Source organism: Berkeleyomyces rouxiae (assembly GCF_048999995.1).
Source record: "Berkeleyomyces rouxiae strain 22BRR77 chromosome Unknown BrBRR77_ptg000001l, whole genome shotgun sequence".
NCBI classification, from domain to species: Eukaryota; Fungi; Ascomycota; class Sordariomycetes; order Microascales; family Ceratocystidaceae; genus Berkeleyomyces; species Berkeleyomyces rouxiae.
In genome coordinates, this window is record NW_027396491.1 from 2700629 (window position 1) to 2728085 (window position 27457).

The following is a 27457-nucleotide window of genomic DNA, read 5'->3' on the forward strand; positions in this document are numbered from 1 at the left end:
AGATGACAAGGTCGGCGCCGGCTGGGTGGTCATCCAGGACGGCAGGACCCTGTCCACGGGCAACTGCCCTGCCCCGTTCCGCGCCGAAGTCCATGACGCCGAGGTGCTGGCCATCGCCAAGGCCCTGGCAGAGGTCGACTCATGGGAGAAGCCAAAGTGCCACAAGGTCTGGATCTGCTCCGACAATATCGCCGCAGTGAACCAGCTCACGTCTCGCTACGCCAAGCCGGGCACCTCCGAGCAGTATCTGAGGCGCGCCCAGATGATCTGCGCAAGCTGGATCAGACCGCACCCAGAGCGGCCGCGACCAAGGCCCTGGCCCGACGGCCCACCCGAGGTAGAGGCTATTTGGGTCCCAGGCCACTCCGACATCGCGGGCAATGAGCTCGCAGATGAGCAAGCAAAGCTAGGGGCCAGGACAAACACTTGGCTGGACGGCCTGTCGCTTTCCTGGGCCCGCCACTACTTCCGCTCCCGTCTCGACTCTGCTTTCCGCGCCTGGTTGGCAGAGGAGGGGCGCGCCATCAGACCCCATCTGCACCGCCCAGTTGAACCCCCAAGAAGGCTTGGTCAAGTCTCCTTGACGAGACCGATCGCAAGCTTGCCCGCGCAGTGCTGACTGCTCTGTCCGGCCATGGCGACTTTGCGGCCTACCATCGCCGCTTCGAACATGAGGACGCCGTGCTTTCCTGTCCCCTCTGCGGAGCCGACACGAGCCCGGAGCACATCTGGGTTTGCCACCACAACCCACAGCGGGTGTCCAGCAGCTTCTTTCAGAAGTTGATCGGTACCAAGCGCGGAGCCAGCTGGCTGGCCGCCAAAGCAGCCAAAGCCCCCACGGCCCTGCTGGCTCACCGCCGCACGAGGCCGGACACGCAGGCGCAAGACGCGGCCCCTCCCACGCTCCCTCTGCCATCTGGAGACGGCGTACCCTCGGGGTCTTCCCCTTAGCGCGTTTGCGCTGCCATCACCTCCCTTTTTCCTACTTGTTTCTCTCTTTATTTGTACTTCCCTTTGTTGTTTCCTTTGTATTTGTTTTTATGTTTGGTCTGCATCAGCGGCGAGGCCAGGACTCTGGGCCAGGTTTGAGGCCACACAAGCAAAGTACAGCTTCTGGGCTGGGCGGGTGGACACACTTTAGTCATTACACTTTGTGCGGGGGGTTTCTGTATGCATGGTTTGGATTTTGGGTTTCTGTTTTTGTATGTAATTTCTGGTACTACTTGTAGTCCTTTGTCGTATGCTGAGAATACCTCGTGAGTAGACAGGTTAAATAAAGAATCACACACTCTGTCCTTGGAAGAAATATACCAGAAGAGTGGCACGCGTTTCAGCCACGTTTTTGTCCCAGCCCTTAACTTCTGGCTTGCGCGTCGGCGATCTCGTTCCCCATGACGTCGGGGTAGCCGGGGATCCAGATCGGTCCCAACTCAGGGAGTCCGTCTGGCTAGGGCCTTGGCCGTGGCCGCTCTGGAGACGGGAAAATCTAGCTCGCGCAGGTAATTTTAGCCGCGTCGAAGCTGTTGTTCTGAGATGCCCAGCTTAGCAACCTGAGATGTGAGCCCTCTAACTGCGACGAGGCTGTGAGGTCAGATCCAGACCATGCGGCACGGCGGCTTCTCTCACGAGCCCATCTCGTCAAGGGTCTTAGTAATGGCCAGCACTTCGGCATCGTGCGCTTTCGCTGGAAACGGGACCGGGCAACTCTGTTGTCAACTTTTGGCACCCAAACTTAACTTGGTCATCTGCCAGTACTTTTTTTTGCAGGTCCATATGACTTGAGACCCATAGCACATGGACTATCCTCCCAAGGCTCCCGTCCACTCAATAGCATGGAGCTCATTTTGTTTTGTCAATGACACCCTGGGATGTGCTGTTCTTGGTGGATGTGTTGCGAATACAGTCTAATATTTCTTGGCTTCCTAGCTAAAGTTAGATCTATCCGATGCCTCCGCATAAAGTAGGCCGCTTCGCTGCTTTGAAGGCACCAACTGTCTCTGTATCAGCCACCTTCATCCATCTTCCTAGGGCTAAATGTCCCTCTTCCAGGGTAGCCCCGTCTTCGGCGATCACCTACCCAGTGCTCGCATTGCCGCCTTCATGCCCCGAGTCTGATTTGATTTGATTTTATTCTTTTACGTCTACCTACTGTTATTTCGCAGCAATACGACGGCATATTCCGGACGGAAGCAGTCGGATGATGTCATCTTCCAAACTACTCCCGGGCGGTCAGCGATTGCAGGTGCGCATAGACTTCAAGCATCTCCTGTGACTTTTTAGGGTCCGGCATTGAAGCCAGGAGGACTCTCTGTCCAGCGCAGCCCGGGGGCGAACCTGCGGGGTTCCAGGGTTGGTTACCTGGTGTTTTTGGTTTGCAACAAACCGCGTGTAGTCTAGTCTAAAAGGCCACCGGCTCTCGGCACAGGGGTTTGTCCCTGGCGGGTTACACGTGGTTTTGTCCTCTTGCGGGCATGGCCGTTGCTGCATTTTTTTGAAAGTTTTCCCTCCTCTATAGTTAGTGGACGGGAAAAGGGCCCCCAAAACCTCCTCATGGAATCCTCCTCGACATCTCCTTCCGATCCTACTACCTCGTCTCCTCCCAATCTAACCTTCCTCTCCCATCTCTCTTCCACTCTCATCTCTCCTTCAAAATCCCACCTTCATGTCTCGGTGCTGGCAGTGGGTAGTGGCTGGGTAGTCTCGGGGCGCTCGGGCTATTGTCTTTTTTCAAGGAACTTGAGATTGCGGCGTAAAACGCTGGCAACGTGACTTGTTGCTTTTGTTGTTTTCAGAAGCTTGTCAGCAAATCCCTGGCTCCACGGCCTCGGCAGTGCCTGCATGTCCACCAGTGTCCTCGTTCCTTTGGCCGGTTGCAAGCTCGGCACCCGCGTGGACAGTTGTGTTCCCATCGGTCATGGTACTCGTCAAAGTCACCATCTCCGGTTCTGGCCGCCAGGATGTGGCCTAGCTTAATCCTGGTGAGGCCATCGTAGCGGGAGACACGGAAGGGGGGTTCGGCGGGGACACCGGTTCCTAGTGGGCGGTATCCTTTTTGCTTCTTCCACCATTCCCCGTATTCGAGACTTAGACGGTCTCGCCTCCATCTCCGTGCTCCGGCCAGGCTGGCGCGGGGTTCTGTTGTCGTCTGTTGGCACCCCAGTTTTGCTTGTGCGTCTGCCAGTTCGTTGTCTTCCAAGCCCATATGGCCTGGGACCCACAGCACATGGACTCTCCTCCCAGGACTCTCGCTCGCCCAGCGGCGAAGGATTGTCTTTGTCTCATCAATAACGTCCCGAGATGTGCTGTTTCTGGTGGATGGGTTGCGGAGGCGGTTCACTATTCCTTGGTTGTCCAGATAAAGCCAGATTTCCTCGGCACCATCGCGCGCCGTGGCCCGCCTCGCTGCTTCGAGAGCGCCAATCGCCTCTGCGTCGGCCACTTCCATCCATTTTCCCAGAGCTGCGTGCCCTTCCTCTAGCGTAGCCCCATCTTCCGTAATCACCCAACCCGCGCCCGCGTTTCCATTCTCGTGCTTCGATCCGTCGGAGTAGGCAATGATCGTTCCCGGAGTGGCCATCTCAACTTCCGCTCTGTGTGCCTCTGCTTCTTTTTCCTTGTCTAGCCACGTTCGAGACGGCATGTCTGGCCCAGCTGCGTTTGGCCTAAGCCTGGTGTGCTTCTTCATTTCGGCAGGTAGCAGTTTTCGTAGCCTCACCACCACTGGATTGTACTGCGGCCCTCGAAGTAGATGCTTGTCGTCGAGTCTGTGCCACCGTACCGCCTCTCGTCTCTTTTCATCTTCCAGGAAGAGCTCGAAAGGTGGAAAGCTTGCCGCATGGTGTATGCATTCTAGCAATACGACGGAGAAATTGCGCTGTTGTTGTTGTTTATTTTTACGCCGTGTTCCAGGGTTCACTGGTCGAATGGGCGTCACAGGCGGCTAGTCCACCTGTGAAAAGAGTATAACTATGAAAAGAGCAGGTCTGCACCTGAACGAAGAGAACAAACTGCTGGAACACGGAGGCTCGCAGCCTCCAGAGCGACCCTAACGTCACCCCAAAGGTCCCAGTAAAACAAATAACGAAATACAAAGAACTAGACAAAGGAAAAAAAAGTAGAAAATGGCTCGGTCTTTCTGCCGGCCTATGCTTGGTTGATGAGGCGTTGCCGCCCGGGGCCCCTCTGTGCCAGTTTGTCGACTCTCTCGGCCAACGTCTTTGCCCCTCGTGCCGTCTTTAATAGACGCTCTACCCATGACCTGCTGTATCTTTTCTGTAGGCCTTTGCATGTCCAAACGTGTGAGCCGTCTTTCTCGGCCCCGCATCTCTCGCACCCTAACGGCGTGTTGTGCTCGAAGCGGACGTGGTACTTGTCTAAGTCTCCATGCCCCGACCTAGCCGCGAGGACTCTGCCGACGCTGACTCGGTTGTGCTTTCCGGCCGTAGCCTTCCATGCCACCGGTGCTTCCAGATTTCGCCCGGTGCTTTTCCACCATCGATCTGTCGCTGCTTGGAACTCCCGCTTGCGCCATCGTTTCAGTGCAGCCAAAGTCCACAATGGGTTGGGCTGGGCTGTTTCCTCTGTAGTGGCCTCTTTCGCCAGCTGGTCCGCTCGCTCGTTTCCCGGGATGCTTCTGTGGCCTGGAACCCACCTAACTTCCCAGCTTCGGCCTGGGTGTCCGTCTTTCCACTTGCGCATAAGGTCCCTTGTTTCGTCTATAGCTTCCTGCGAGGTGCCCCAAACTGGGAGCCTGGCGTTCAGCCTATCCACCACGCTGCGGTTATCTAGGCAGATGACGATTTTGATGTTCGCTGTGTTTGCAGTGGCATTGACTGCTTCGGCTGCAGCGTGTCTCGCCGCGATCGCCTCCGCATCCGCAACCTCTGCCCCGACCCCCAGATGCAGTTTGCCTGTGGCCAGTTCTTGCCCTTGCTTGATCAAAGCCCATCCTGAGCCGGCGTAACCTTTGGAGTCCCTGGACCCATCTGAGTACGCCCACAGAATTGGTGAGCTTTCGTCTGTGATCTCCTGGGTGTGTCTTTCTGCTTCCTCCAGCTTCGAGCCGTAGGCCGTCCTTCTTTCCTCAGGGGCGGGAGCACCGCCATATCTGGCCCAGCAGTTGAGCTTCGTGTATCTATTCGGTAGTGTGCCCAGTATCCAATCCGTCCATCCGTCGAAAGCGTCAGGGATATGCACTCCGCGGAGAACTTGCGCGATTGACTGCCTAGCCACTTATATGCCTTTATGAGTTCCCTTCCCATCAAGTCAATTGGCAAGATGGCCGAGTTGGTTATGGCGTCAGGTTAAGGTCGTTCCTTAACGCAAATTCCTGATGGAGAAATCCGCCTGGGTTCGAGTCCCAGTCTTGTCAACATAACGACATCACGGTTGTTCTACCATGGGCGATCGTGTGTTCTACATCTTTTGGTGTTTTTTTTTGCCCGCCGTCAAGATTTTGCTTGCCTACCCGGGGCCACGGTCCGGTCTGACCCTATGTCCTGGTAGCTCCACAGCAGGGCCAAAAAAAAAAAACATTTTCCTCGACGGAACCTCCGAAGAGCTCACCTTCGACATTTCGACCAAGCTAACAGCTACCATTATTGCAAACTACTTTACATCAACATTTTCCTCGATTTTCAGAGGGCACCTTCAACATTTTGACCAAGCTAACAGCTACCATTATTGCAAATTACCTTACTTTATTTTCGTCCCCGACAGGCCCTGTCATCCCTAAGATGATCGCGTCCGTCCACGCGCCCGCGCCCGCCGCGCCCGCGTCCGCGCCTCCGTCATTGACGTACGCGCAGGCCACCTCGCCCGCCAGCGACCCCTCCCCCGTGCCCACCACTGTCCCCTCCTCCGCGTCGTTCTCGCCGAACCTCGCCGGCCAGGCCCCTCAGGGGCTCCCCTCTTCCGTCGCGCGCGTCGCGACAGGCGCAAAACGCGTCAGGAGCGAAGACGCGCCCCTCCCCCAAGAGAACACCTACGCCCCCATCTCGCTCCCCGTCGGCCCCGTAAAGGCTCTAGCCGACGCCCTCCGCAACCAGAAGGACGCGGAAGCAGCAACCCGTGATAGGATGCTGAACACTTTCTCGGCCATGGCCGACAACTGCCTGGCCGCAATGGCCCCGCAGGCCAGCGCGCACGAGTCGACGCGCAAACTTCTAGACTTCCTGCAACAGGGTCTTCTAGACACCCTCCAGCACGCCATGACAGGCGCGCTCCAGCCTCCTCCCAACCGTGCACCTTGCGACACGACCCCCTCCCCGGCGCCGCAACGCGAGCGCCCCGCCCGCCCATCGACCCCGTCAGAGGCACCATCAGCCCGCGACCCCCCTGCTGCCGCTCCCGCAGCGCCCACCGAGTCCTTGGATAAGGAATCCTGGAGCACCGTCGCCCGCAAGGGCAAAAAAGCGTCCAAGGCTGCCCAGCCCGCGGCTCCCTCGGCCGGAGCCCCCAAGCCCAGACAGGGCAAAGCCAGCGTGGTCCCTGAAAAGGCCACCCCCGCCGACAACCGCCTCTTCGTGGTTGTGCCCACCGATTCCCCCCTCCGGAAGCTTTCGCCGGCCTACATCGTAACGAAGGCCAACGCGGGCATCCCCCGCGGCGAGGGCGCAGGCACCGCCACCGCCACCAAGACGGGCTTTGCCCTGACAGCCGTCCGTGACGTCGGCAAATTCCTCAGCCACGCTGAGCGCATCCGCGCCAACCTGACTGCGGAGAAGGTCCACAAGAGGGACGCTTGGTCCAAGTACATCGTACACGGACTGCCAACCTCGATCACGGTCGAGGACCCCAAGACCCCTGGCGCCGTGATGCTCCACCGGGTCACCCTAGACGATGTCCGTCAGGATATCGAACAGGCCTTTGGAGTCGTCTCCGCCAGCGCCACGCTGTCGAAGTACGTTGGCAAGGCGGGCGTGCCCACCTTCCGCGCCCACATCGCCTTCCACGAAGGCCTTGTGGCCCCGTCTGCGGTTCCCCGTCGCGTAGCGACACTCGGAGAGCTGCACATGGTCTCCCCTGACAACACCCTGGAGCGCTTCCCGTTCTGCACACGCTGCCGGGTCCGCCACTTTGACCGCAAATGCCCGGCCGACACCGTGACGTCGTCCTCGACCCCGGCAGCCGCCGCCCAGGGAGACAAGGTGCCGTCCCCTAAGCCCGCCCAAGCGCCACTCGTGGCCGACAACACCACCACCCAGCCCCAGCCGTCGACACAGGACAAGAGCCCTTCAAGCCCCCAGGCTCCCCCATCCTCCGTCTCCTCGTCGCCCAGCCAGCCCTCCTCCCTGCTCACCTCCAGCGAATCCTCTGAAACACAGGACTCAATGCAGGTAGACGACAAAGTCGAGGAAGTTCTGTAAATGTTAGGAAACCCTAACTCTACAGTACTGAACATAATTTCGGCGAATGTACAGAGGTCCTGGACCTGTGCACAGGCGTTGCTACAGAAGGCGCATGAAGACCAGGTGAACGTGGTCTGCCTCCAAGAGGCCCCGTCAGGCGCAGATCCGGGGAACAGAACGTTTCCCAGACACCCCTCCTATCAGGCAATTGTCCCGGAGGGTAACTGGCGCTCGAAACCCCGAGTTGCCACATACGTATCGACAAATAGGCGCGGTCTTCGCTTCCAGAAGGCATACATGAGGGAGGAGCACCCAGACATGGTCATGGTTGAGGTGGTACACGGAGGACACTCATACACCATCGTTAACCTCTACAACGCGGGGGCAGGTTCTTCCCGCACGGGCGAAGCGCTTCACCTTCTCACAAGGATGCAGCCGGGACCACGCTCGGTGATTACTGGGGATTTCAACCTACACCACAGTGCTTGGAACCCCCGTAGCGCCTCGGACGATCTGGATGCAGAGCTCCTGCTGTCATGGATGGAAGAGAGGGCACTGCTGCTCGGTAACGTTGATGGAGAACCCACCCGCGAGTCAGGCAGCGTCATTGACCTGGCGATCTTCTCGGCGCCTCTGTTCGCGCTTGGCGCGACCGCCGAGCTCAGAGACGAGTACACCTGCGGGAGCGACCATTTCCCACTGACAATTACTCTGCCACTTGCCGACCAGCCGACGGCTGCAGCCCCTCCTGGGCGACTCGTCATGGACAAGATGGACAAGAAGAAGTTCACTGCAGCCTGCAAAGCGGGGGTGCCCTTGATGGACGCCCTAGTCGCAGGTATACGCAGGAGACCTTTGTCCCGGGCGGAAAAAATTCAACACGTGGATGACTTTGCACGGACTCTTCAGGAAGTCATTCTTGGAGCCCTCGACGCATCGACACCCAGGTCGCTCGGCAAGGCCAAAAGTTTCCCCTGGTGGGACAAGGATTGCAGGGAGGCAAGCGCAGAACAGCAGTCAGCCAAGCACCGTGTCAACAACGCCGACTCAGAGACTGCGGAACGGGAGGCGAGAAAGGATCGCAGAGAAGCCAAGAAGCGGCTGGGCATGGTCCTCAAGAAAGCTGCGGGAAACTTCTACGACAACAGGGTCGCCAAGGCCACGCAAGCGCGAGACATTTTCCAGATTGTCAAGTGGAGAACTAAACCGCCCGCTCGACCATCGCCAGCGCTAGCGCCGGCGGAGGGTGCAGAAGCCACGGTGCAGGACACCACAGAGAAGATTGCACTTCTCCGCAGCGTGCATATGCCATCCTCTCGCCCGGGTGACTTGCCCCCTCCAGACTTGTCGCAAGCCCCAGTCGGGACCGAGCCGATCACGAAGCACGAGGTCAAAGCTGCTTTGTGGAAGCCTCAGAACACCGCGCCCGGTCTAGACAGCCTCTCCAACAACGCCCTGAAGCTAGCCTGGCCCGCTCTGGGGAAGCAGATCACTTATCTTTTCAAGGTCAGTTTTTCCTGGGGACTCCACCCTTCCCCCTTCAAGCAAGCGAAGGTGATTGCCCTCGCCAAGCCAAACAAGAAGGACCGGTCGTCGCCGCGTTCCTACCGGCTCATCTCGCTGCTGCCAACTCTGGCCAAGTGCTTGGAAAGGATTGTTGCCCGCCGACTCTCGCTCTGGGCCCTAGAGAAGGGACACATTGGGGACAACTACGCTGGGGCGGTGCCTGGGCGTAGCGCTGAAGACATGTGTCTGAGTCTGGTTGAGTCTCTGGAGTACTACATGGACCGCCAGATGGAATCCTCAGTCTTGACGTTCGATGTCAAGGGAGCTTTTGATGCAGTGCAGCCGCACCGCATGGTACAACGTCTAGTTGACCTGGATTGCCCGGCCGAGACATGCCGATGGGTATCCTCGTTCCTCTCGGACCGCAAGGCCTCGTTGGTGCTCGATGGCGTTGACGATCTCCTTCAGCCCACAGGAGGGAGCCTACCCCAAGGCTCGCCAATTTCCCCCATCTTGTTCATGCTCTTCATGGCACCACTCTTCAGGATGGCCCTCCCGTGCTCCCTCCGCGGCTATGCGGACGACGGCTGCCTGGTCAGCTCAGGCTCGTCCCTGGCAGCCAACTGCTCGGTGCTGTCCCACACCCTCAATATTGTCAACAACTGGTGTGTGAGGAACGGCATGATGCTCGATCTTGCCAAGTCGGAACTCCTCCACGTGACGCGCAAGCGCCACGGCCAAAACCCGGGTCTTCTACTCCCTGACAGCGGCTCACTAGATGCCATAGACCCCAAGGATACCCTACGATGGCTCGGCGTGCGGTGGTCACGCAACCTGTCCTTCGTGCCGCACATCCGCGACGTCGCCCAGAGGACGGCACCCACCATACGCGGCATTCAGATTCTGTCTGGTTGCTGGAAGGGGGCCCCGGTGAAAGGCGCCCTCACGGCAGTTCGCTCTTGTGTGGTGAACAAGCTCGCCTACGCCGCCGCCGTCTGGTGGAACCACGGAGCCGGGACAACTAGCCAACCCCGTGGGCTGAAACAGGCCGTGGCACTCCTGGATCGCACAGTCCGCCGAGGTCTTCGTGCGGCACTCCCGCTATATTGCACAACCCCATGTGCTATATACAACCTAGCGTCCGGTTTCCCGCCAATGAGTTTTGTCCTGGACAGCCGCCTTGGTTCAGCCGGACTTAGGGCCACTCTCGCGCAGCCAAACCACCCGCTCGGAACGATAGCCACAAACTGGGGTAGAATAGGGAGGCTCAAGATGCTGCTCCCGCACAGCCTGGCCACAAACTACCCGGCCCCCTTCACGGGCGCGCCTGCATCATCTCGCCCCCATTTACAGGGTGACAAGAAGGCTGCAGCTGCGGCGCACCTAGCCTTGGTACGCTCCTCTTCCCCCTCGGACCTCTGGATATACACAGACGGATCCAAGCTGGGAGAGGGCCGGGTCGGCGCTGGGTGGGCGATCATTCGGGACGGGACAGTCCTGGACACGGGCAACTGCCCGATTCCTTTCCACGCCGAGGTTCATGACGCCGAGGTGATGGCCATTGCCAGAGCCCTGGAAAAAGTAGACTCGTGGGTGAAACCACAGTGCCGCAAGGTCTGGGTCTGCTCCGACAACCTCGCCGCGGTGTACCGCCTCACGACATGGGGCGCGAAGCCTGGCACCTCCGAAGAGCTTCTCCGGAGGGCCCAAACGATCTGCGCCGACTGGATCGGCCAAAGCCCTGACCACCCAGGTCCTAGACCGTGGCCAGATGGTGCCCCCGCTGTGGAAGTGATTTGGGTCCCGGGGCACTCCGACGTCTGGGGCAACGAGCTCGCGGACCGACAAGCCAAGATGGGCGCCGAGAGGGCCTACACGCCCGTAGGAATGTCCCTTTCCTGGGCCCGCAGCCATTTCCGCGCCCGCGTCACCACCGAGTTTCGCACCTGGTGGTCGAATGAAGGTTGTGCCAACAGACCTCACCTGAGCCGACCTCTCGAGGCTCCTAAGAAGGCCTGGAAAAACCTTCTTGACGACACTGAGCGCAAGCTCGCCCGCGCTGTCCTGACAGCACTTTCTGGTCACGGAGACTACGCAGACTACCACCGCCGTTTCAATCACTTGAACGCGGTGCTAATCTGCCCCCTCTGCGACGCTGAGACCACCCCGGAGCACATCTGGACCTGCCCCCGCAACCCTCAACGGATGGCTAAGGGCTTCTTCCAGAAGCTCATAGCCACCAAGAGTGGAGCCATCTGGCTGGCATCTAAAGCGGCCAAGAGTCCTCCGGTGCTTCTAGCACACCGCCGTGCGGTAACGGGAACGGACCCGCAGGAAGGGGACTCCCCAGTTCGCCCTCCGCCCGACCCTCCACCGTCTGGTCCGACCCTGCCCGGGGCAGCTTAGCCTCTGGGGCCCAATCTTTTTTCGCGCAACCGCGCTGCCAACCCTCTGGCGTGAATACGCCGCCAACCCCCCTTTTTTTTCCTTATTTTGCACAAATCTTTTTATCACTACATCAGCGGTGAGGCCAGGACTCTAGGTCTTGTTTGGGGCCACGCGGACGAAGGACAGCCTCTGCGCTGGGCAGGTGGGAGACCTCCTGTCATTATACTTTGGATTGTGGGGTTTCTGTATGCATGGTTTTAGGTTTTGGTTTTTGCTTCTGTTATGTATTTTTCTTGGTACTAGAAATAGTCCCCTGTCGTATGTCGAGAATCCCTCGCGAGTAGACAGGTTAATAAAGACTTTCATCATCATCACCTCCGAAGAGCTTCTCCGGAGGGCCCAAACGATTTGCGCCGACTGGATTGGCCAAAGCCCTGACCACCCAGGTCCTAGACCGTGGCCAGATGGTGCCCCCGCTGTGGAAGTGATTTGGGTCCCGGGGCACTCCGACGTCTGGGGCAACGAGCTCGCGGACCGACAAGCCAAGATGGGCGCCGAGAGGGCCTACACGCCCGTAGGAATGTCCCTTTCCTGGGCCCGCAGCCATTTCCGCGCCCGCGTCACCACCGAGTTTCGCACCTGGTGGTCGAATGAAGGTTGTGCCAACAGACCTCACCTGAGCCGACCTCTCGAGGCTCCTAAGAAGGCCTGGAAAAACCTTCTTGACGACACTGAGCGCAAGCTCGCCCGCGCTGTCCTGACAGCACTTTCTGGTCACGGAGACTACGCAGACTACCACCGCCGTTTCAATCACTTGAACGCAGTGCTAACCTGCCCCCTCTGCGACGCTGAGACCACCCCGGAGCACATCTGGACCTGCCCCCGCAACCCTCAACGGATGGCTAAGGGCTTCTTCCAGAAGCTCATAGCCACCAAGAGTGGAGCCATCTGGCTGGCATCTAAAGCGGCCAAGAGTCCTCCGGTGCTTCTAGCACACCGCCGTGCGGTAACGGGAACGGACCCGCAGGAAGGGGACTCCCCAGTTCGCCCTCCGCCCGACCCTCCACCGTCTGGTCCGACCCTGCCCGGGGCAGCTTAGCCTCTGGGGCCCAATCTTTTTTCGCGCAACCGCGCTGCCAACCCTCTGGCGTGAATACGCCGCCAACCCCCCTTTTTTTTTTCTTATTTTGCACAAATATTTTTATCACTACATCGGCGGTGAGGCCAGGACTCTGGGTCTTGTTTGGGGCCACGCGGACGAAGTACAGCCTCTGCGCTGGGCAGGTGGGAGACCTCCTGTCATTATACTTTGGATTGTGGGGTTTCTGTATGCATGGTTTTAGGTTTTGGTTTCTGCTTCTGTTATGTATTTTTCCTGGTACTAGAAATAGTCCCCTGTCGTATGTCGAGAATCCCTCGCGAGTAGACAGGTAAATAAAGACTTTCATCATCATCACCTCGATCTCAGCTCCCCTCGCGCAGGCGGTACGCTGACGACGGTTTGCCTCCGCGGCTATGCGGACGACGGCTGCCTGGTCAGCTCAGACTCGTCTCTGGCAGCCAACTGCTCGGTACTGTCTCATACCCTCAGCATTGTCAACAACTGGCGTATGAGGAACGGCATGATTCTCGGCCTTGCCAAGTCGGAACTCCTCCACATGACGCGCAAACGCCACTGCCAAAACCCGGGTCTTCTACTCCCCGGTGGCAGCTCACTAGACGCCATAGACTCCAAGGACACCCTACGATGGCTCGGCGTGCGATGGTCACGCAACCTGTCCTTCGTGCCACATATCCGCGACGTTGCCCAGAGAACGGCACCCACCATACGCGGCATTCAAATTCTGTCTGGTTGCTGGAAGGGGGCCCCGGTGAAAGGCGCCCTCACGGCAGGACGGTCCCCATATTTATTACGTTTTACCTCTGTCTCTGGGTGACGTGGGCCCAGCCCTACTGAATCGAGATGGTCCTCATAACCTGTGAAGTCAACCGGGCGAGACCTAGTGTGGCGTTTCCATCTAGTGTTTGGGGTTACACAACTGACCAGCAACGTGACTCGATTTCATTGAATTCAAAGCCATCCACGCCGTAGATGACGCACACCGCCGTTTTGAAGATATAAATCCAAAAGCTTCAATCCTCTTTCCATCCGGCACTTGCGACCCTTTTTTGCAGCGCCAACTGGTGACGTCAATATGTGTGAGATGTGGAGGCAATGCAGAAGGGATGATGTGATTTCTCTCGCAATAATTAATGGGCGAGGGTGCGCTGTACGTAGTGGCTGTTGATGTGTGCAAAGGCACGGTGCCAGTCTCGGTCGGCCTTCAAGGATGAAACCTTGGGAGTTGGTATGTCATACCAGATCCTTTTGTTACGGAACGTGAGGGTCAGTGTTGATCCTTTGTCGTTACTTAGACGTGTAATTCTATCAACCAGTGTTTCGAGCATGTATCCCATGGAGAGAAGTTCTCCGGCGGAAAAGATAGCTTCTTGTTGAGGCATGTGGAGCACATTGTATACTTTAATTATGACTCCTTGATCGCCAAGAAATTCGACGGTACCTCTACCTAGGACTCGAACATGCTTGTCACCAACTACATTCACATAACTTGTGACTGGGACATAGGATGAAACATGATCTTGATCAGGGAGGATAGAGTGATCTGAACCACCATCTACTAGGAAAGCCTCCACTCTACGAAAAGAACTCACAGTTCCTTTGGCTTTCGCCTTGATCTTTTTCTTCCCCTTCCGGGAGCGTCTCCTGCACTCTTCAACAGGGTGCCCATCCTTCCCACATCCGGCACAGCTAGGGACAGGCCCAGTCGACTTTACTAGTGAGTAGGCGCGATCGTCCAGAGTATCAAGGACTTCATCGACGGTTGTACAGTCGTCAACTCTTTCGGCCAGTTTGATGTCGATCGGCGACAGTATCGGTTGGAGGGTCAGAGCCAGCAGTTCTCCCAGGTTCGTCACATAAGCCTCGCATATAGCAACGCAATCCTTTATGAATGTGATGACCTTGGGAAGGTCGTGGATGTTCCTCATCTGCACCAACATGAGTTCCCTAATCCGAACAGCAGCCGTAGCTCGGTCGATTTTTGTCGCTGATGCCAAGATCTTCTCAAGCATCTGCTTCAGACTCGCTGTTTGTGAAGAATTAATTCTCTTGGAACACTTTCTCAGAATGTCGGACCAGAAGCCCTGGGCAAACAGCATGTGGGCGGACATGTCAACCAAGTCATCGCCAACAAAAAGAGCACAGGTTTTCGACATGATAAGGATCTTCTCGAAGGTCTTCATCCATTTTGCAAAGGGAACTTGCCCAATCTCTGGAAGGTTGTATTTCGCGATCGACCTCTCGACATCCTCAAGCGGGACATCTATCTCCAGGTTCGACAACCACGTGCGAGAGAGCGCGACGGTTTTGGCGTCGATGGTGAGACCTTTGACAATTGTCTTGTTGACCATCTTGGAGCGGGGAATTAGAAAAATAGGAGGAAAGTAGTGGGAGGAAAAGAAATCTGTATATGTAAAATGCTTTCGCATATGCACCGAGCGGATGGTGTATCATGATAACTAGAGGGTGCCTTGATTTGTGAAAGCGAGGGCTCATAACCTGTTGAGATTTTGCGTGGAAATTGAGTATATTTGAGAGAGAGTTCTGTAGAAGTTGATGAAAATATGTATTATAAGCAAATAAAACTAAAGCTAACAAAATCACGACAGAGAAAAAACCTCATAGTCCTCATCATCTAAGTACCTGCTTGTACCCTTTATATAGGTACGGGCTGGGTTCAGTTGGACGCACTCCATGAGTCACATTGAGGAGAGGGGTTCACCAATCATTTGGCCTATGTTGGTTATGTGTCCGATAACACGTGACCGGGTAACCCTGAGCGCCTCGCAACAAGTTCTATGGAGTAGGATTATTATTATGACCCACAGACAGACGTAAAACGCAATAATAATATTATTATTATTATTATTGCGTTTTACGTCTGTCTGTGGGTCACGTGGACCCGACCCTATTGGATCGTTAGACGTCGAGGCACCCTAGGGTCCTCGAAAATCCCTCCAAGATGAAGGTCCGGAAAACAAAGGAAAAGTTATATGGTACATCTACCCCGGGAAAAGAGGAAAACCCGGTCGGAACTGAGGAGCGAAAGGGGACTCAAGCAGCGCTATCCTGGCTGAGCTTTCTCTCCTACCGTCCGCCAAAACAAGGCTACAGGCTACAGGCTACGGGCAAATATCTACGAAGAATTTTGTTTCCTCGACAAACCTGCGGGAGTCATGTGCGCCCTGCTTCGTGGTTAGGGCATCGTCGATCGTCGAGTGCATGGGCCTCCTGGCGAAGACCTTCGACAGACGTTTGCCTTTCCAACAGAAGAAGAAGTGGAGGGGGTCTTTGCGTTTCCCACATGAGCAAGTGGCTTTGAAGTTGACGTGGTTCATACGCTCGTGGTATTCTTCAAAGTCCCCGTGGTGGGAACGATCAGCGAGCAGCCAGTCAAGAGTCCTTCTGGGCATTGTCAGTTCGAATGGGGCCTTCAGGGCCGCCGTGAGCCCGAGGTCCTTATATGACGTGGGGGCTGATACAGCCCACCATTCTGCATACGCAACGCGTAGCCTTTCGCGTGCCACACGGTGAACGTGGGCGATGGAGGGGGTTAGGTCGGGTGGTGGAGTCAGAGACGCGCCTTTCTTTGCCAGGGTGTCAGCCATTTCGTTGCCGGGAATGCCCTTGTGTCCAGGAACCCAGAACGGGAGGACTTGTCCCACTTGCACTCGAGGGTAGCGGTGTCGGTTGGGCCAAGTGCTAGCAAGTGAGTGGAACTCAAGGATACGGTCTTGGCTGGTGTCTGTCGGTGTGGCCCCGGGGAGGAGGCAGTCATGAGCGGCCTGGTTGTCTAGAATCACCAGGATATTGTCGGCTAAGTAGGTGCAGGGGGTCCAGAGGGCCATCCTCAAACCAAACAGCGCGCCCGCTATCTCAGCGTCATAGACTTCGTGATTCGTCCCAAGGGAGCCGCGTCCGCTTCCGAGCAGATGGCCACCTTGGAAGATGACAAATCCCCAGCCAGTGCGGCCGTCATCAAGCTTGGAGCCATCTGAGTACACCAGGATGTCACGGGTGGCGGCTGCCTTCCGAAGCGGGGAGAAGTCGTAGCCTTCCTTGGTATTCTTGGTCGGTTGTGCCGTCTTGGGCGGGGGCATCAGCTTGGGTCTTGGAGGCTTGTGCTCGATCAGAGAAAAAGTTCGGCCAAGTCTAGTTTCGGGGCTGGCGTCGGCTCGGGTCTATGGAGTAGGATACGGGTTCATGTACATCCAGGGACAGCAGGTAAGGGTATGTAGTCACGTGATGTGGCTGGCTTTGTGGTTGGGACTTGATATCACACCAGTGGCTGACATGCTTAGCAATAACTCTTGCTCTCTTTATCTCAATCACAACTATTAACCGGATCGTACAGTTCGCAATATCCCAATTAGGCTCGGCGAGTGATCTGTCCCTGTACACGGCCTAAAGCGGATGCCGACGATAAGAAAGATAGCCCCACTCCGTTCTGACCGCCATTGGGAACCTCCGGTGTACATCTGGACATCTACTTATAAATCTTGAGATGTGGTTCTTTCTGTTCTAGTTCATGCTATCTTTGACTTTATTTGACTTCACATAATCGGAGAACCTGCCTTTTTCTAGAAGTTTCAATGTACCGACTAAAAACGCCGCAGTTATTCATCCCTCGCTTCTTCCCGTCCACCTCCCAGCTCCTTGCCTCTCTCCTTTGAAATGGCGTCGTCAAGATCCCAAGCAGCGCAGCCACTGTCTTCCGAGCTTGAAGACTTCCGGTCACAGTGGCTACGAGATCTCCAGATTGAGACAAGAAAAGACGACACTTCCAACGACAAGCAACCTGGCGACTCGCGCCCGCTAGCGGCCAAAAGGCAGATCAAGGAGGAAGTTGACCTTGATGTTGCTCAGAATCCCTCTGTGGTACTAGAACCGGCGCCTATTGAAGACGTCGAATCCTCTTCTGACGAGGAGGACCATGCAGGGCCGGCTTTTGGCGCGTCGCTGTTTGAGTATGAGTCGCAGAGGAAGAAGAAGCCAGAACTGGTTTCGGCCCTAGACCATTTCGAGGCGGCTATCAAAAAGGAGGCACATGGCAACCTGGGTGACAGCTTGAGTTTGTACCGCAAAGCCTTCAAGGTGAGATCTGCGTGAAACATTCGAAAGAAGTACACTGCTAACAATATCTATAGATGGACAGTGCCGTCGATAAGGCTTACCGCCAAAAGCACTTTCCTGCCAAGCTCAAAGTATCAGCATCGACATCTCAGGCAAACCCAAAGCCTTCTCAGGAGACAGAACCAGCTGTCATACTGACCATGGACGAGCTCCTCTCTAGCTTCGCAGACTTACAGATAGAGCCTGCTCCGCCGGTGATCGAAGGCACGCCACCTCCGCCATGCCCAATTGCCTCACTCCCCTATGAAATTCTCTTCGCCATTCTAGAGCAAGTGGCTGCCGACGATATCGGCGACTTCGCCCGCCTCGCTCAAGTTTGCAAACGCATGGCATTTATCGTCGCCACGGAAGAACGCATCTGGCGCTCCGCCTGCCTGTCGTTCCGCTTTGGCTTCTCCGGCATGTACTACGCCTTCCACCGGACCATAAGCGGCGCGCTTGCAACACAGCTGCCGTCCAATAGCGCCACTGCGCAGCAGCACCACGAAGAACATACCAACACCCGGCGGCTCGCGCGCACCGAAAAGGTCTGCGCCACACTACTTACCCAAAAGCCGTACGCCGGCTCGTGGCGGCGCCTATTCCGCTGGCGCCCGCGGCTGCGCTTCAACGGCTGCTACATCTCGCGCGTCAACTACCTGCGCGATGGACAGACGGGACCCGACCAAAAGACCATGTGGACACCCGTGCACGTCGTCACATACTTCCGGTACCTGCGCTTCCTACGTGACGGAGCCGTAATCAGCCTGCTGACGACCGAGGAGCCGGCCGTCGTTGTGCCGGTGCTGACCCGCGTGGGCACCGGTCCCGTTGACCAGGATGTGCATAGCACACATCCGTTGGTAGCACATTTGCTGCGCGGGCGCTGGCGCATGGCGGATCCGTTGGCGAAGAACCCGCTGCGACGGTTCGTGAACGGTGATAACGAGGAGAAGGCCCCGCTTGAGGTGGACGGTGACGTGGTGGTGGAGACAGAGGGCATTGTACCCAAATACACGTACATGACACAGTTGGCACTACGTTCGTCGGGGAAGGTAGCGGTCAACAACAAAATCAACTGGAATGGTTTCTGGAGTTATAACTGCGACACTCAGCGGTGGTCGGAGCTCCCACTGAAAAACGAAAAGCCATTCATTTTCAGTCGTGTCAAGGCGTTTGGGTTTGGTGAAATTGAGTGAAAATCACAAGTTTGAGACATTCACCACCACACATCACCAAGTCTAAATGACTGATTTGATAGTTCATATATGTATATATATACACACACAGAACATACTTTGAACAATAAGAATGCATTGAATGAGAAGAGAAACCAAAAGACAGGCATAAATGTACATTACGTGGTGAGAAATCAGAGGGCTATGTATGTACCAATGAAGAAAATCGAGAATGTGAAGACAAGTAGAGAAGTAGTATGCAGACAGGAATTGGTATAGAGAAGGAAACATGACAAATGAAATAACATTGCTCCGGGCTTCAAAGGAACGAGTACAAGATCAAAGGCGTGAGGACTAAAGGAATAATAAAAGAGGATTACCAAAAAAAAAAAAAAAAAAAAAAGTATCCACCACCTCGAGATCAATCAGTAACGAATGACATGGTAGGGGGGGCCAATGCGATGTGGTAGACACCAGTAATGGCAGTTCGTTAAGTGGGTTGATGGGAGGGAAAGTGGAGAGCAGAGCCCAATCATTTGATTCTGCGTCCGTCCAAGAACTGCGAGCTGCGGTCATCATAGTATAGGTTACGCGCGTTCATCTGGCGGCGGGCCTCAAAAGCTGCTTTTTCCTCCTCATCCAGCTGGAAGGCCTTCTTCAGCCAGCCAAACTTGCTCTTCTTCTTCTTGACCTGGCGCTGGGGTCCATCGGAATTTGTGGTGTCATAAGTCATAGCCGTGGCAACGCTCATCGTGCTACCACCACCGGCGCGGGAGGGGACCTGGCGCTGGACCGGGAGCATAGGCGGAAGCGGTTCTTGCGGGGTGTTGGGAATGAATCGCGGAGTGTTGTGGGATGTATGAGGCCTTTGCTGGAGAGGAGAATGAGGGCTAGCAAGAACAGGGTGGTAGGACTGTTGCACCTCAGATTGGGGCGAGGGAATGAGAAGTTGAGGGGGCGTCAGGCCTGCTGACATGTCGCTGTGGATAGAAGCAGTTGGTTGGTTGTAATAGTGGTGCTCCATGCTAGCACTGAAGGCAGAGTCAGAAATACGCTGCTGTTGCTGCATTTGCTGGAGTTGTTGTCGTTGGTATGGGTTTATAGGCGCGGATGTTTGTCGGTGGGGTGGGATATGAATATGGTCTGGCGCATGGCCCTTGAGCGACACGCGTTGCCTCAAGGAGGTTCTGGAAGCATTTTCATGCGATGTTGGTATCGAGATCGTGGGGTGGTTCTTGCTATACCGTCTGTCTGAGAGGAGCATTTCAGGCTCCTGTGGAGTTGGCGAGGCATGACTCTCTGGGGGTGAAAGGGGAGACTCATGGCCATTCAGCTTAGGTGTATACACATGAGGTTGAAGCATAAAGGCTTCATTGTCTGGCGACGCTGCGATCGCATCAGCCTCCAGATCAGACTCGTTCTCTCCAGACAGCCTGTCATCAAATCCAAGGTGTGCATTGAATCGCGAGTCGGGAGGAGGCGTCAGGGCGCCTTCACCGGGGTGGTGTGACATGGACGAAGTGGATGGTGCTGGTCTAGTTGCGGACTGTGGGATGCTGCCATGAGAGCGAACACTTTGGTTATCTTTGGAGAATGATGAGGGAGGAGAGGCATAGGATGCTTGAGAGACTTGGGACATGTGAGATGCCGCCTTGCTTTGAGGGCCAGAAAACGGCTCAATGGAGATCTGTGTATATTAGTGTTAGTCATGGTCTTTTTTGCCTTTGTTTTGTGTGACGGGGCGGGACTAGCTTACCCAAGTCCTTCTGCTGACTTCAGCAGCGATACGCTGCATGTCCGCTACCATTTGGGTTAGGTTGACAATAAGCTCATTCAGTTCCTTGGCCTTTTCTTCCAACGTGATAAAGGTCTTTTGCCAACCATCGGTGTTGTTGACCATTGCTTCAAAGATGCCCATCACGTTCGGCCGCTCTTCGGACCAGTTCTCCTGGGATTCACTGTCGAGATAACCGCTAAAGGCTTTTGTTGCACTAAAGCCGTTGTAAATGTCGTCATCGCACTGGTCGAGGAACAGTGTTGTTCTTGCAATAACATGCTCAATAGTCTCACTACCGCTCATGAGCTCGGCACGGAAGTTGCGGTCTTCAAGAAGCTTTTCGAAAACCTGGCGATTCTCCATGGGGAGGCAGAGATGCTGGATACGACTGTTGAGGTCACGCGCTGCCTCTGAGAGATCCTCGAGTGAGACTTCAAGGAACTCATCAATATCGTCAATGTGGCCTTGGAGAATGGTGATGACTTGGTCCGTACTGTTGGATCTGCCATTCAAGAGCAGGTAGACGCCAAAGGAAATTTGCGCCATTAGCTTCCACAGCTCGTGTTGCTTCTGCCCCGGTCGATAGCGCCATCTTGTGTAAGGCAAATCTTCATTTTTAGGTTGTTCGATGAGTTGTTGGCGACGGACTTTGGGGTCGAATTCACGGAGAGAGGGCTTATTGGGTTCGGGGTTGTTGGTGGCTTCGATCAAAGACTCCGAGAAAGCAGCCTGCATCTCGCGGATGGGGTGGCTCGGTGCTCCGGGGTCTTGTTGTTGTTCTTCTTGGTGATGTGTGGTGTCATTGTGGAGGTCGTTGTGATCATCAAAATCATGAGGCGGCTGAGGAATGTACTCCCCATGAGGGTCATTGTGGTGGTAGTGTTTTTCCATTTCGTCTTTTTGCAGATGAAAAGTCATAAACGAGCCTTGATCGTTGTCGTCGTTTTCTACCAGAACAAAAGGGAGATTTTCGAGGGCCATGGACCGAATGTCGTAGGGTGCCATGGTGCTTTTTAAAGGAACGCAGGCTCAGGCTGGGTCATGCAGATCTATATACTGTAAAGCTTCCAGAGCAGGGCCAACGTCAGCGAAAAGTGCGGCAAGAGAGAAAAGAGAAGAGGAAGAAAAAAAAGACCCTGGGATTAACTGAGGGCGCTATATTGGCGACCAGGATCATCTGCCTGGTCTTGGGGGAGAGATGATAACATTATGGTCCGTGTAAGCCACAGCTAAATGCACAGCTCAACGTAGTATGCACTAAGCCGACCAGGGCAGGAATAATCACCATGATTAAAGTCAAATCGAGTCGAGACCAGCCGTGGTAAATAAAAGGCAGGCCTGGCCTTATTATCTCGATTTCTTTTAATTTTGGCGGGCCACATGTGCTTTCAGAGGATGTATAATGCAATGTAACGCGAAGCAGTTGGTGCACAACAAGCCGAGCTGGCGATATCAAGGAGCAAGATATTGCGACAGGCTTTTTGGCCAGCACCAGGCAGGCCAGGTCGTATGGAAAGGGCAAAGGTAATACAACAGGAGAAGCAGCTTAACTTACTTGTGTAGCGAAGAAGACGACGGGGGGTTACGTTGCACGGAAAACACCGATGGCGCTGTCGTATTGATGCCAAATGGAAGTGCAGTTCGGAACGACTCGTGCTCGCTCGAAAGTATAACGCCAGTCTAGATTATTATAGCAAGTGTCGCCGTTTTCTAGAACTGAAGCCAAGTGTTGAGGTTTGGAAATAGCTCTCTCGGAGGGAGGCGTTTTATCAGGTCGAGACAGCAAATGTCTTGAGGCCTGACGAAAGGGAATCTGCCCTACAAGGGTTCTTTCAAGAACCGAGACCTTTGGATGCCGCCTGAGGAATGGAAGGTTTACTTTTTTTGACAGACAGGGCTTGACAAGATTTTCAAAGCGTCAAACACGAGCTCTAAAGACCACGATAGCGGCCTGTTTTACGCACAAGGATCTTGACAGGCGGATTAGGTGGCGCCAGATGGAGGAGAATCAGAGGTCGTACTAGTACACAACAAGACGACAGGCTTACTTGTGTATCAAGCAGAACTCTTGAAATATGGTACAATACGGTTATTCAAATACAAGTCGCGGCGCAGACGTGGCGTATTTAGTCGCTGCTGGTCAGGAGTAGAGCAGTCAAAGCCAGCTCAAGACGGTCAGCAGTGAGAATCAGCCAGCCAGTGAAGCCATCAATCAGATGGCGGGTGGGTAGTTAGAAGCAGAAACAGAAGAGGCTTCAGAATTCGGCGTCACGTCAAGGGGCCAGCAGAGCTCAAACAGCAGCAGCTTTGGATGTGAGACTCAAGTAGCAGCACGGGTGGCCGTCTGCGTTCGTATTGAGAGCGGGTGAGCAGGAAAGAAGCTGGGACGCTCTGCGGGCGGGCGTTCATGCAGCACGGCGCAAAGTGTGGGTGATCTTTTTTGGCCCAAAGTAGCAGAGGCAGACAGAAGCCGTCGAGCAGAGGAGACGAGAAGAGAGGAGAGGGTAGGCAGTAAAGAGCAGAGGCGGGGGAGGCAGTCGTGGACCGTGGACCGTGAGCCGTGGGGCCGTGGTTCTATGTATATGTACAAAAGAATGGGCTTGTCGTCTATTCTCGTCGTCCCGCGTGTGAGAAAAGGGCCAAAGACGGTGGTGGTGGGTGGTGACTGGTCGATTTGAAGCTCGTGCCTGTGAGTGTGCGGGCTTGGCCAATCAGCAGCCAGGGAGGCTTCAACAAAGTGGGAACAACGGGCTTGCGGCGGGTTTATTGCAAAGACAGACGGGCGTCGATGGAAAGCAACGACGCAGTTTGCGGACAGTCGAACGGCCGAACAGCAGACAAGGCAGAATTAAAAGAAAATCAAGAAAGAAAATCGAATGAGGCACAATACAGATGACACGGTATGGGGAGAGGGAGTAGGGGCGTAAAATACAAACTGGGTGTGAGGAAGAAGAGAAATCTACAGAAGAGGGGAGAAGGAGCAAAAAAGCTCAGACAGGGCAAGCGCGCCGGCCGGGCTCCTTCCAATATTATTGCTGCGGTGCTGTCTGTCGAACAACAGGAGAAGCTGCTGCGAACAGAGAACTGCTGCAGTTACTGCAACTGTGGGCTAGCACTCCAACACAAGGAAGGACCTGGCCAAAAGGGGGGCCAGGACTCCGTATACGTGCAAAGAACAAGTCAAGTCAACAGCCACCACAAGCCGCAGCTGCTAAACCATTCTGCATGTGTCTGTTCAGAGGCAATAACCCGCAGAGTCGCTGTCGATATTCGCACCCTCCTGCCGCCCTCATTCCAACCCGTTCACACAACTCATGGCACAGACGCGGAAATATATTGCCGAAAGTACATGTATGTATGTACGCACAGCCCAAAGGAGGGCAGATACCAGACCCTGCAACGCTAGTATTAAGTATTTAGCATCAAAGAGAGTTCGTGATGCCTGGTTGGTACTGCACCCATACACAGGACTGCTTGTGCCGGTTCACCGAGAAGTCCGCGCCGGTCCTTTTATCATGGCTATTGGCTTGCCGTACTTCCCTGGCGAGTCTGGCAGCGGCAGGCGTAAACGAGATAGAAAGCCCGTGTACATATGTATGTAGGTCGCAATCCGCTTGTGGCTGCTCTTGCGAATGAGGGCTTTTTGCTCTATTTGGACACGTACTTTGTCGCTCTCATCAACAAAGCCAGCAGCAACCCGGGTCCGGGTTGATGGCACAGACCCCATCCAGAGGTGGAGGAAGAACGCTGTCGTTTGCTGCAGGCGACGTTAACCGAAAGCAAAACGACCCAGGGGCAGGCTGTAAAGGGACACCACTTATTGATTTTGGCGCAGCCAAGCCTACGACGGCTTCAAGAGAAAAAGCCAGCAGAGCAGCGAAATCAGGGGAAATTACCCAGAGACACCCCCAGGCGGCAATTCGGCGCTAGAAAGCCAACAAGCGCCGCCATCAGGTCCGCCGCAAGTCCGTCGCAAACCCACAAATACATACACACACCCAACTAGTCAACTATCTGTAACTAACTATGAGTAGTTGGCTAGTCAGAGTTCGTAGTTACCCGAAACTGCAGGCAAGTCGCCGCCAAGCCAGGCAAGAGCCCTTTTCCACCGCCAGCACCGTCTGATGTTTTACGGAAACTGCAAACTTTGGTCAGCCAGCGCGGGCAGTGCGGGCAGTGCTGGGCGATCATCGATACAATATTTGTGTGCATATTTCTTTTTGCTGTTAGGGTTGACACTCATCACAGTCACATTCTGTGCTCTTTTGCCGCAGCGTCCATTTCCTTTTCAGCAGACTCGTCAATTTGTCCGAATATTAGGACAAGTGAGCGAAAAAAGAATTCAAGAAAAGAAATAGGGGCCTGCGATATTAACATTCTTGATTGTATCTAGCGTAGTGACCAAGTAAGTGACAGGGTCGCCGCACTTGTACAAGTGCAAATATATGCACATTGCCTTGGAGATTAGAACAGACGGAAGAAGAGCCCCATCTAGTAGCTTCATACGCCTTTGGCTTATCGTAGATCCACTGCAACGAAAGATTCCCTTTTCGACATCTTCCTGTATCACTAGTGGCCCAGCTACTAATGGAAGATCCTGCCTGTCGGAAAGGAGCCCTAGACAAGAAGAGTTGTATAAAAAAAGGTTATATATAGCTAGTCAGTCACATAAAATACGACAAAAACCCGCAATGTTTTCTTTTTTTCCTCTTTTGCTGTCGTCATTTCCTTGCACGAGAGACTCTGTTCCCTTGGTTGCCGTTGATCTTTGCCGTCTTTGGCCCAGTCCAAATCGAAAGGGGTCAAGATGCGGAAAAAAAAAAAAAAGAAAAAAAGGCGGCATAGGCTTTCATAGACTCCAGAAGTCTAGAACTCCATGGGATGGATGGTGACTAGCCTACAACATGGGTAATCCATAACCAATCGAGAGCAGTAAATACTGTAGGCACACACATGAACATGCATCTATCCACGAACTTCATAACTAACTATATCTACTCACCAGCTTCGACTTGTCTCCATTACATACCAATATACGTACCATCAATTTCAATCACAGCATCTAATATTTCCTGGGAATGTCTCGTGGTGCGTATTTCCATCTTCACGCCCCCCTTGTGCCTCTACAACCGGTGGACAGAAAACGAAAACGGGGCTGTATTATGTATGCAGGATTTTCTGTATGTACATATTTGTGAACAAGCATATGCATGGGAAACCTCTGTCCACACACACATATACACACACAAGTCAAATACCACCAACTAGCTAAAGCCGTCGGCCATTCTTTCTTGGCACTACGAACACACAAGACACCCAAACTCACATATCGCTATAAATGGCATATTATACACCAGCTCCATCATATCAACGTGGCTGTCCGGGTCCTTTTTGTTCTTGTCTCTTTTTTCTTCTCAATCATGAAAGGTCGGTCTTGGGCACGAATCATGTGTCTACGCCCAACGACCTCTGACTGTGCTTTTGGCTTCTACATATAATACATCACACATATCGCACATGCTAATCCACTCTCTGAGCCCCTCCCCCGGCCACCACCATCGGAAAAAAACGCAGCCACTGTGGGGGGAGAGGAGGGAGCAGTGCTCCTTGTGTGATCATGGTTTGCTGGTCCTCCCCCCTAAATCTAGCTAACTGGCTCTACACGGGTACTAGATGTACATCTCTGGTTTAAAGGATAGCGCAGTGATCTACGTCGGCCCCGTAGTACACTCCGGATATAGGATACAATGTTCAAGGACTGTTCCTTGATGAAGCCACGTCTCCAAACCAATCAACCGAAACAGTATCCTGATATGCTTACAGACCTGTGTCTGTCTTGGGGAAAGAAAATTGCGCTTTAGTGTGGCACGGAGACAGGTTCACGCTTCATACACAGATTCTATGTGTCACTTTTGTCTGTGTTCCCCCAAGTGCCGCCCGGGAAATAACTGAACAATGGCATGGCATAACCTTTAGAGCATGTGCAAGATCAACTGTTCCATCAACTGTACTCAAACGCTCCATTTTTCTTTCTACACCTCCCTTTCAAAGGCTTTTCTAAACCCAAGAAAGCTTTTGACTTGTACCCAAGCCTAACTTGTATTCTGAAACGTCTCGACACATTAATGCCTCCACTATAATTTGATGCTGAGAGAACAGCATGCATAACCTGTTCCCGCCGCTCTATTCCGCACCTGAACAATTCCGACAGTTCAAGTCCCTTGAAACAGAACGATATTATGATATTCTAGTTCATCCTCCAAAATCTACATGTTCCCTTGTGAACCTGCGCAAGCCCTGGTCTCGGGATGGAGGAGGCAAATCATGAGAGTGACACTAGCGGGGCAGAACTTGACCAAGGGCTTTCCACTGAAGTTCTAGAAGGGTCATCTACGATGACTAATCTATGTAGTATCCCAGGGTTTTTCATTGGATGTAACCCTGATGATTTGACCTCATGGCGGTTTCTAGTCTCGTCATCTCATGAATAATTACTCTCAGACGCATACCAGAACTCTTGTTTGAACAACTTGAAGATCATCACGTCAAACATAACAGATGTCAAATATTTTATGCATAGAGTCAGAGCCAGAAAAGTCTCAGGTTTCGTGTAAGTCACGATGAAACATTTCATACTGGGTTGTTTACTCCAGAGTCATCCGAACAGTAGCAAGTTGCGGGCAGACGAAACATTGAACAAACGTGAGACCTGAGATCTTAGATTGTTTCCCCTTCTACTCCCAGCATGGGAGATGGCACATGCATCCATGGCTGCGACATACGGCAGAATATACTGGTGAGCGGTGCTCAAAGAAAGAATGAAGGCCAAAGGTCGAGTGAGATATCCGGAAGGGTTAAAGTAGGTTGCACAGGCTCCGGTTTTGTCAGAACAAGTGGACAAACATGGATCGACTGCCAAAGTCAACAGCCGCCGTGACATGCTGATGCCGGATGTTATTGTTATGTATTACGATTGATATTTACTTGCTTTTATATCACTGATATTGTCAATGTTATTGCACCTTAT

General features: G+C 54.2%; 8 protein-coding genes across 8 annotated transcripts, besides 2 other annotated features; 4 read left to right on the forward strand and 4 right to left on the reverse strand.

Annotated features, from left to right (window-relative positions):
* Nucleotides 1-501: part of a sequence feature (Protein overlapping with rRNA (BROUX77_000768, KAL5614931.1) was converted to a misc_feature.) that runs on past the window's edge.
* Nucleotides 502-575: 74 nt separating this feature from the next.
* Nucleotides 576-951: a sequence feature (Protein overlapping with rRNA (BROUX77_000768, KAL5614931.1) was converted to a misc_feature.).
* A 1837-nt stretch (nucleotides 952-2788) lies between these two features.
* Nucleotides 2789-3577, reverse strand: BROUX77_000769 (uncharacterized protein; the record flags this gene model as incomplete). The annotated part of the gene is made up of 1 exon (XM_073752806.1): nucleotides 2789-3577. The coding sequence occupies one exon, from the start codon at nucleotides 3575-3577 to the stop codon at nucleotides 2789-2791; it is 789 nt and encodes a 262-aa protein (XP_073609004.1).
* A 2158-nt stretch (nucleotides 3578-5735) lies between these two features.
* Nucleotides 5736-7367, forward strand: BROUX77_000770 (uncharacterized protein; the record flags this gene model as incomplete). Its single annotated transcript, XM_073752818.1, has 1 exon — nucleotides 5736-7367. The coding sequence occupies one exon, from the start codon at nucleotides 5736-5738 to the stop codon at nucleotides 7365-7367; it is 1632 nt and encodes a 543-aa protein (XP_073609005.1).
* A 411-nt stretch (nucleotides 7368-7778) lies between these two features.
* BROUX77_000771 (uncharacterized protein) lies at nucleotides 7779-11261 on the forward strand (the record flags this gene model as incomplete). The annotated part of the gene is made up of 1 exon (XM_073752829.1): nucleotides 7779-11261. One exon carries the CDS (start codon nucleotides 7779-7781, stop codon nucleotides 11259-11261), a length of 3483 nt encoding a protein of 1160 aa, XP_073609006.1.
* Nucleotides 11262-11823: 562 nt separating this feature from the next.
* BROUX77_000772 (uncharacterized protein) lies at nucleotides 11824-12342 on the forward strand (the record flags this gene model as incomplete). The annotated part of the gene is made up of 1 exon (XM_073752840.1): nucleotides 11824-12342. One exon carries the CDS (start codon nucleotides 11824-11826, stop codon nucleotides 12340-12342), a length of 519 nt encoding a protein of 172 aa, XP_073609007.1.
* Nucleotides 12343-13493: 1151 nt separating this feature from the next.
* On the reverse strand, nucleotides 13494-14714 carry BROUX77_000773 (uncharacterized protein; the record flags this gene model as incomplete). The annotated part of the gene is made up of 1 exon (XM_073752851.1): nucleotides 13494-14714. One exon carries the CDS (start codon nucleotides 14712-14714, stop codon nucleotides 13494-13496), a length of 1221 nt encoding a protein of 406 aa, XP_073609008.1.
* A 771-nt stretch (nucleotides 14715-15485) lies between these two features.
* Nucleotides 15486-16463, reverse strand: BROUX77_000774 (uncharacterized protein; the record flags this gene model as incomplete). The annotated part of the gene is made up of 1 exon (XM_073752862.1): nucleotides 15486-16463. The coding sequence occupies one exon, from the start codon at nucleotides 16461-16463 to the stop codon at nucleotides 15486-15488; it is 978 nt and encodes a 325-aa protein (XP_073609009.1).
* A 574-nt stretch (nucleotides 16464-17037) lies between these two features.
* On the forward strand, nucleotides 17038-18674 carry BROUX77_000775 (uncharacterized protein; the record flags this gene model as incomplete). Its single annotated transcript, XM_073752873.1, has 2 exons — nucleotides 17038-17457; nucleotides 17511-18674. The coding sequence occupies 2 exons, from the start codon at nucleotides 17038-17040 to the stop codon at nucleotides 18672-18674; spliced, it is 1584 nt and encodes a 527-aa protein (XP_073609010.1).
* A 511-nt stretch (nucleotides 18675-19185) lies between these two features.
* BROUX77_000776 (uncharacterized protein) lies at nucleotides 19186-21435 on the reverse strand (the record flags this gene model as incomplete). The annotated part of the gene is made up of 2 exons (XM_073752884.1): nucleotides 19186-20340; nucleotides 20410-21435. The coding sequence occupies 2 exons, from the start codon at nucleotides 21433-21435 to the stop codon at nucleotides 19186-19188; spliced, it is 2181 nt and encodes a 726-aa protein (XP_073609011.1).
* Between the last annotated feature and the right edge of the window lie 6022 nt (nucleotides 21436-27457).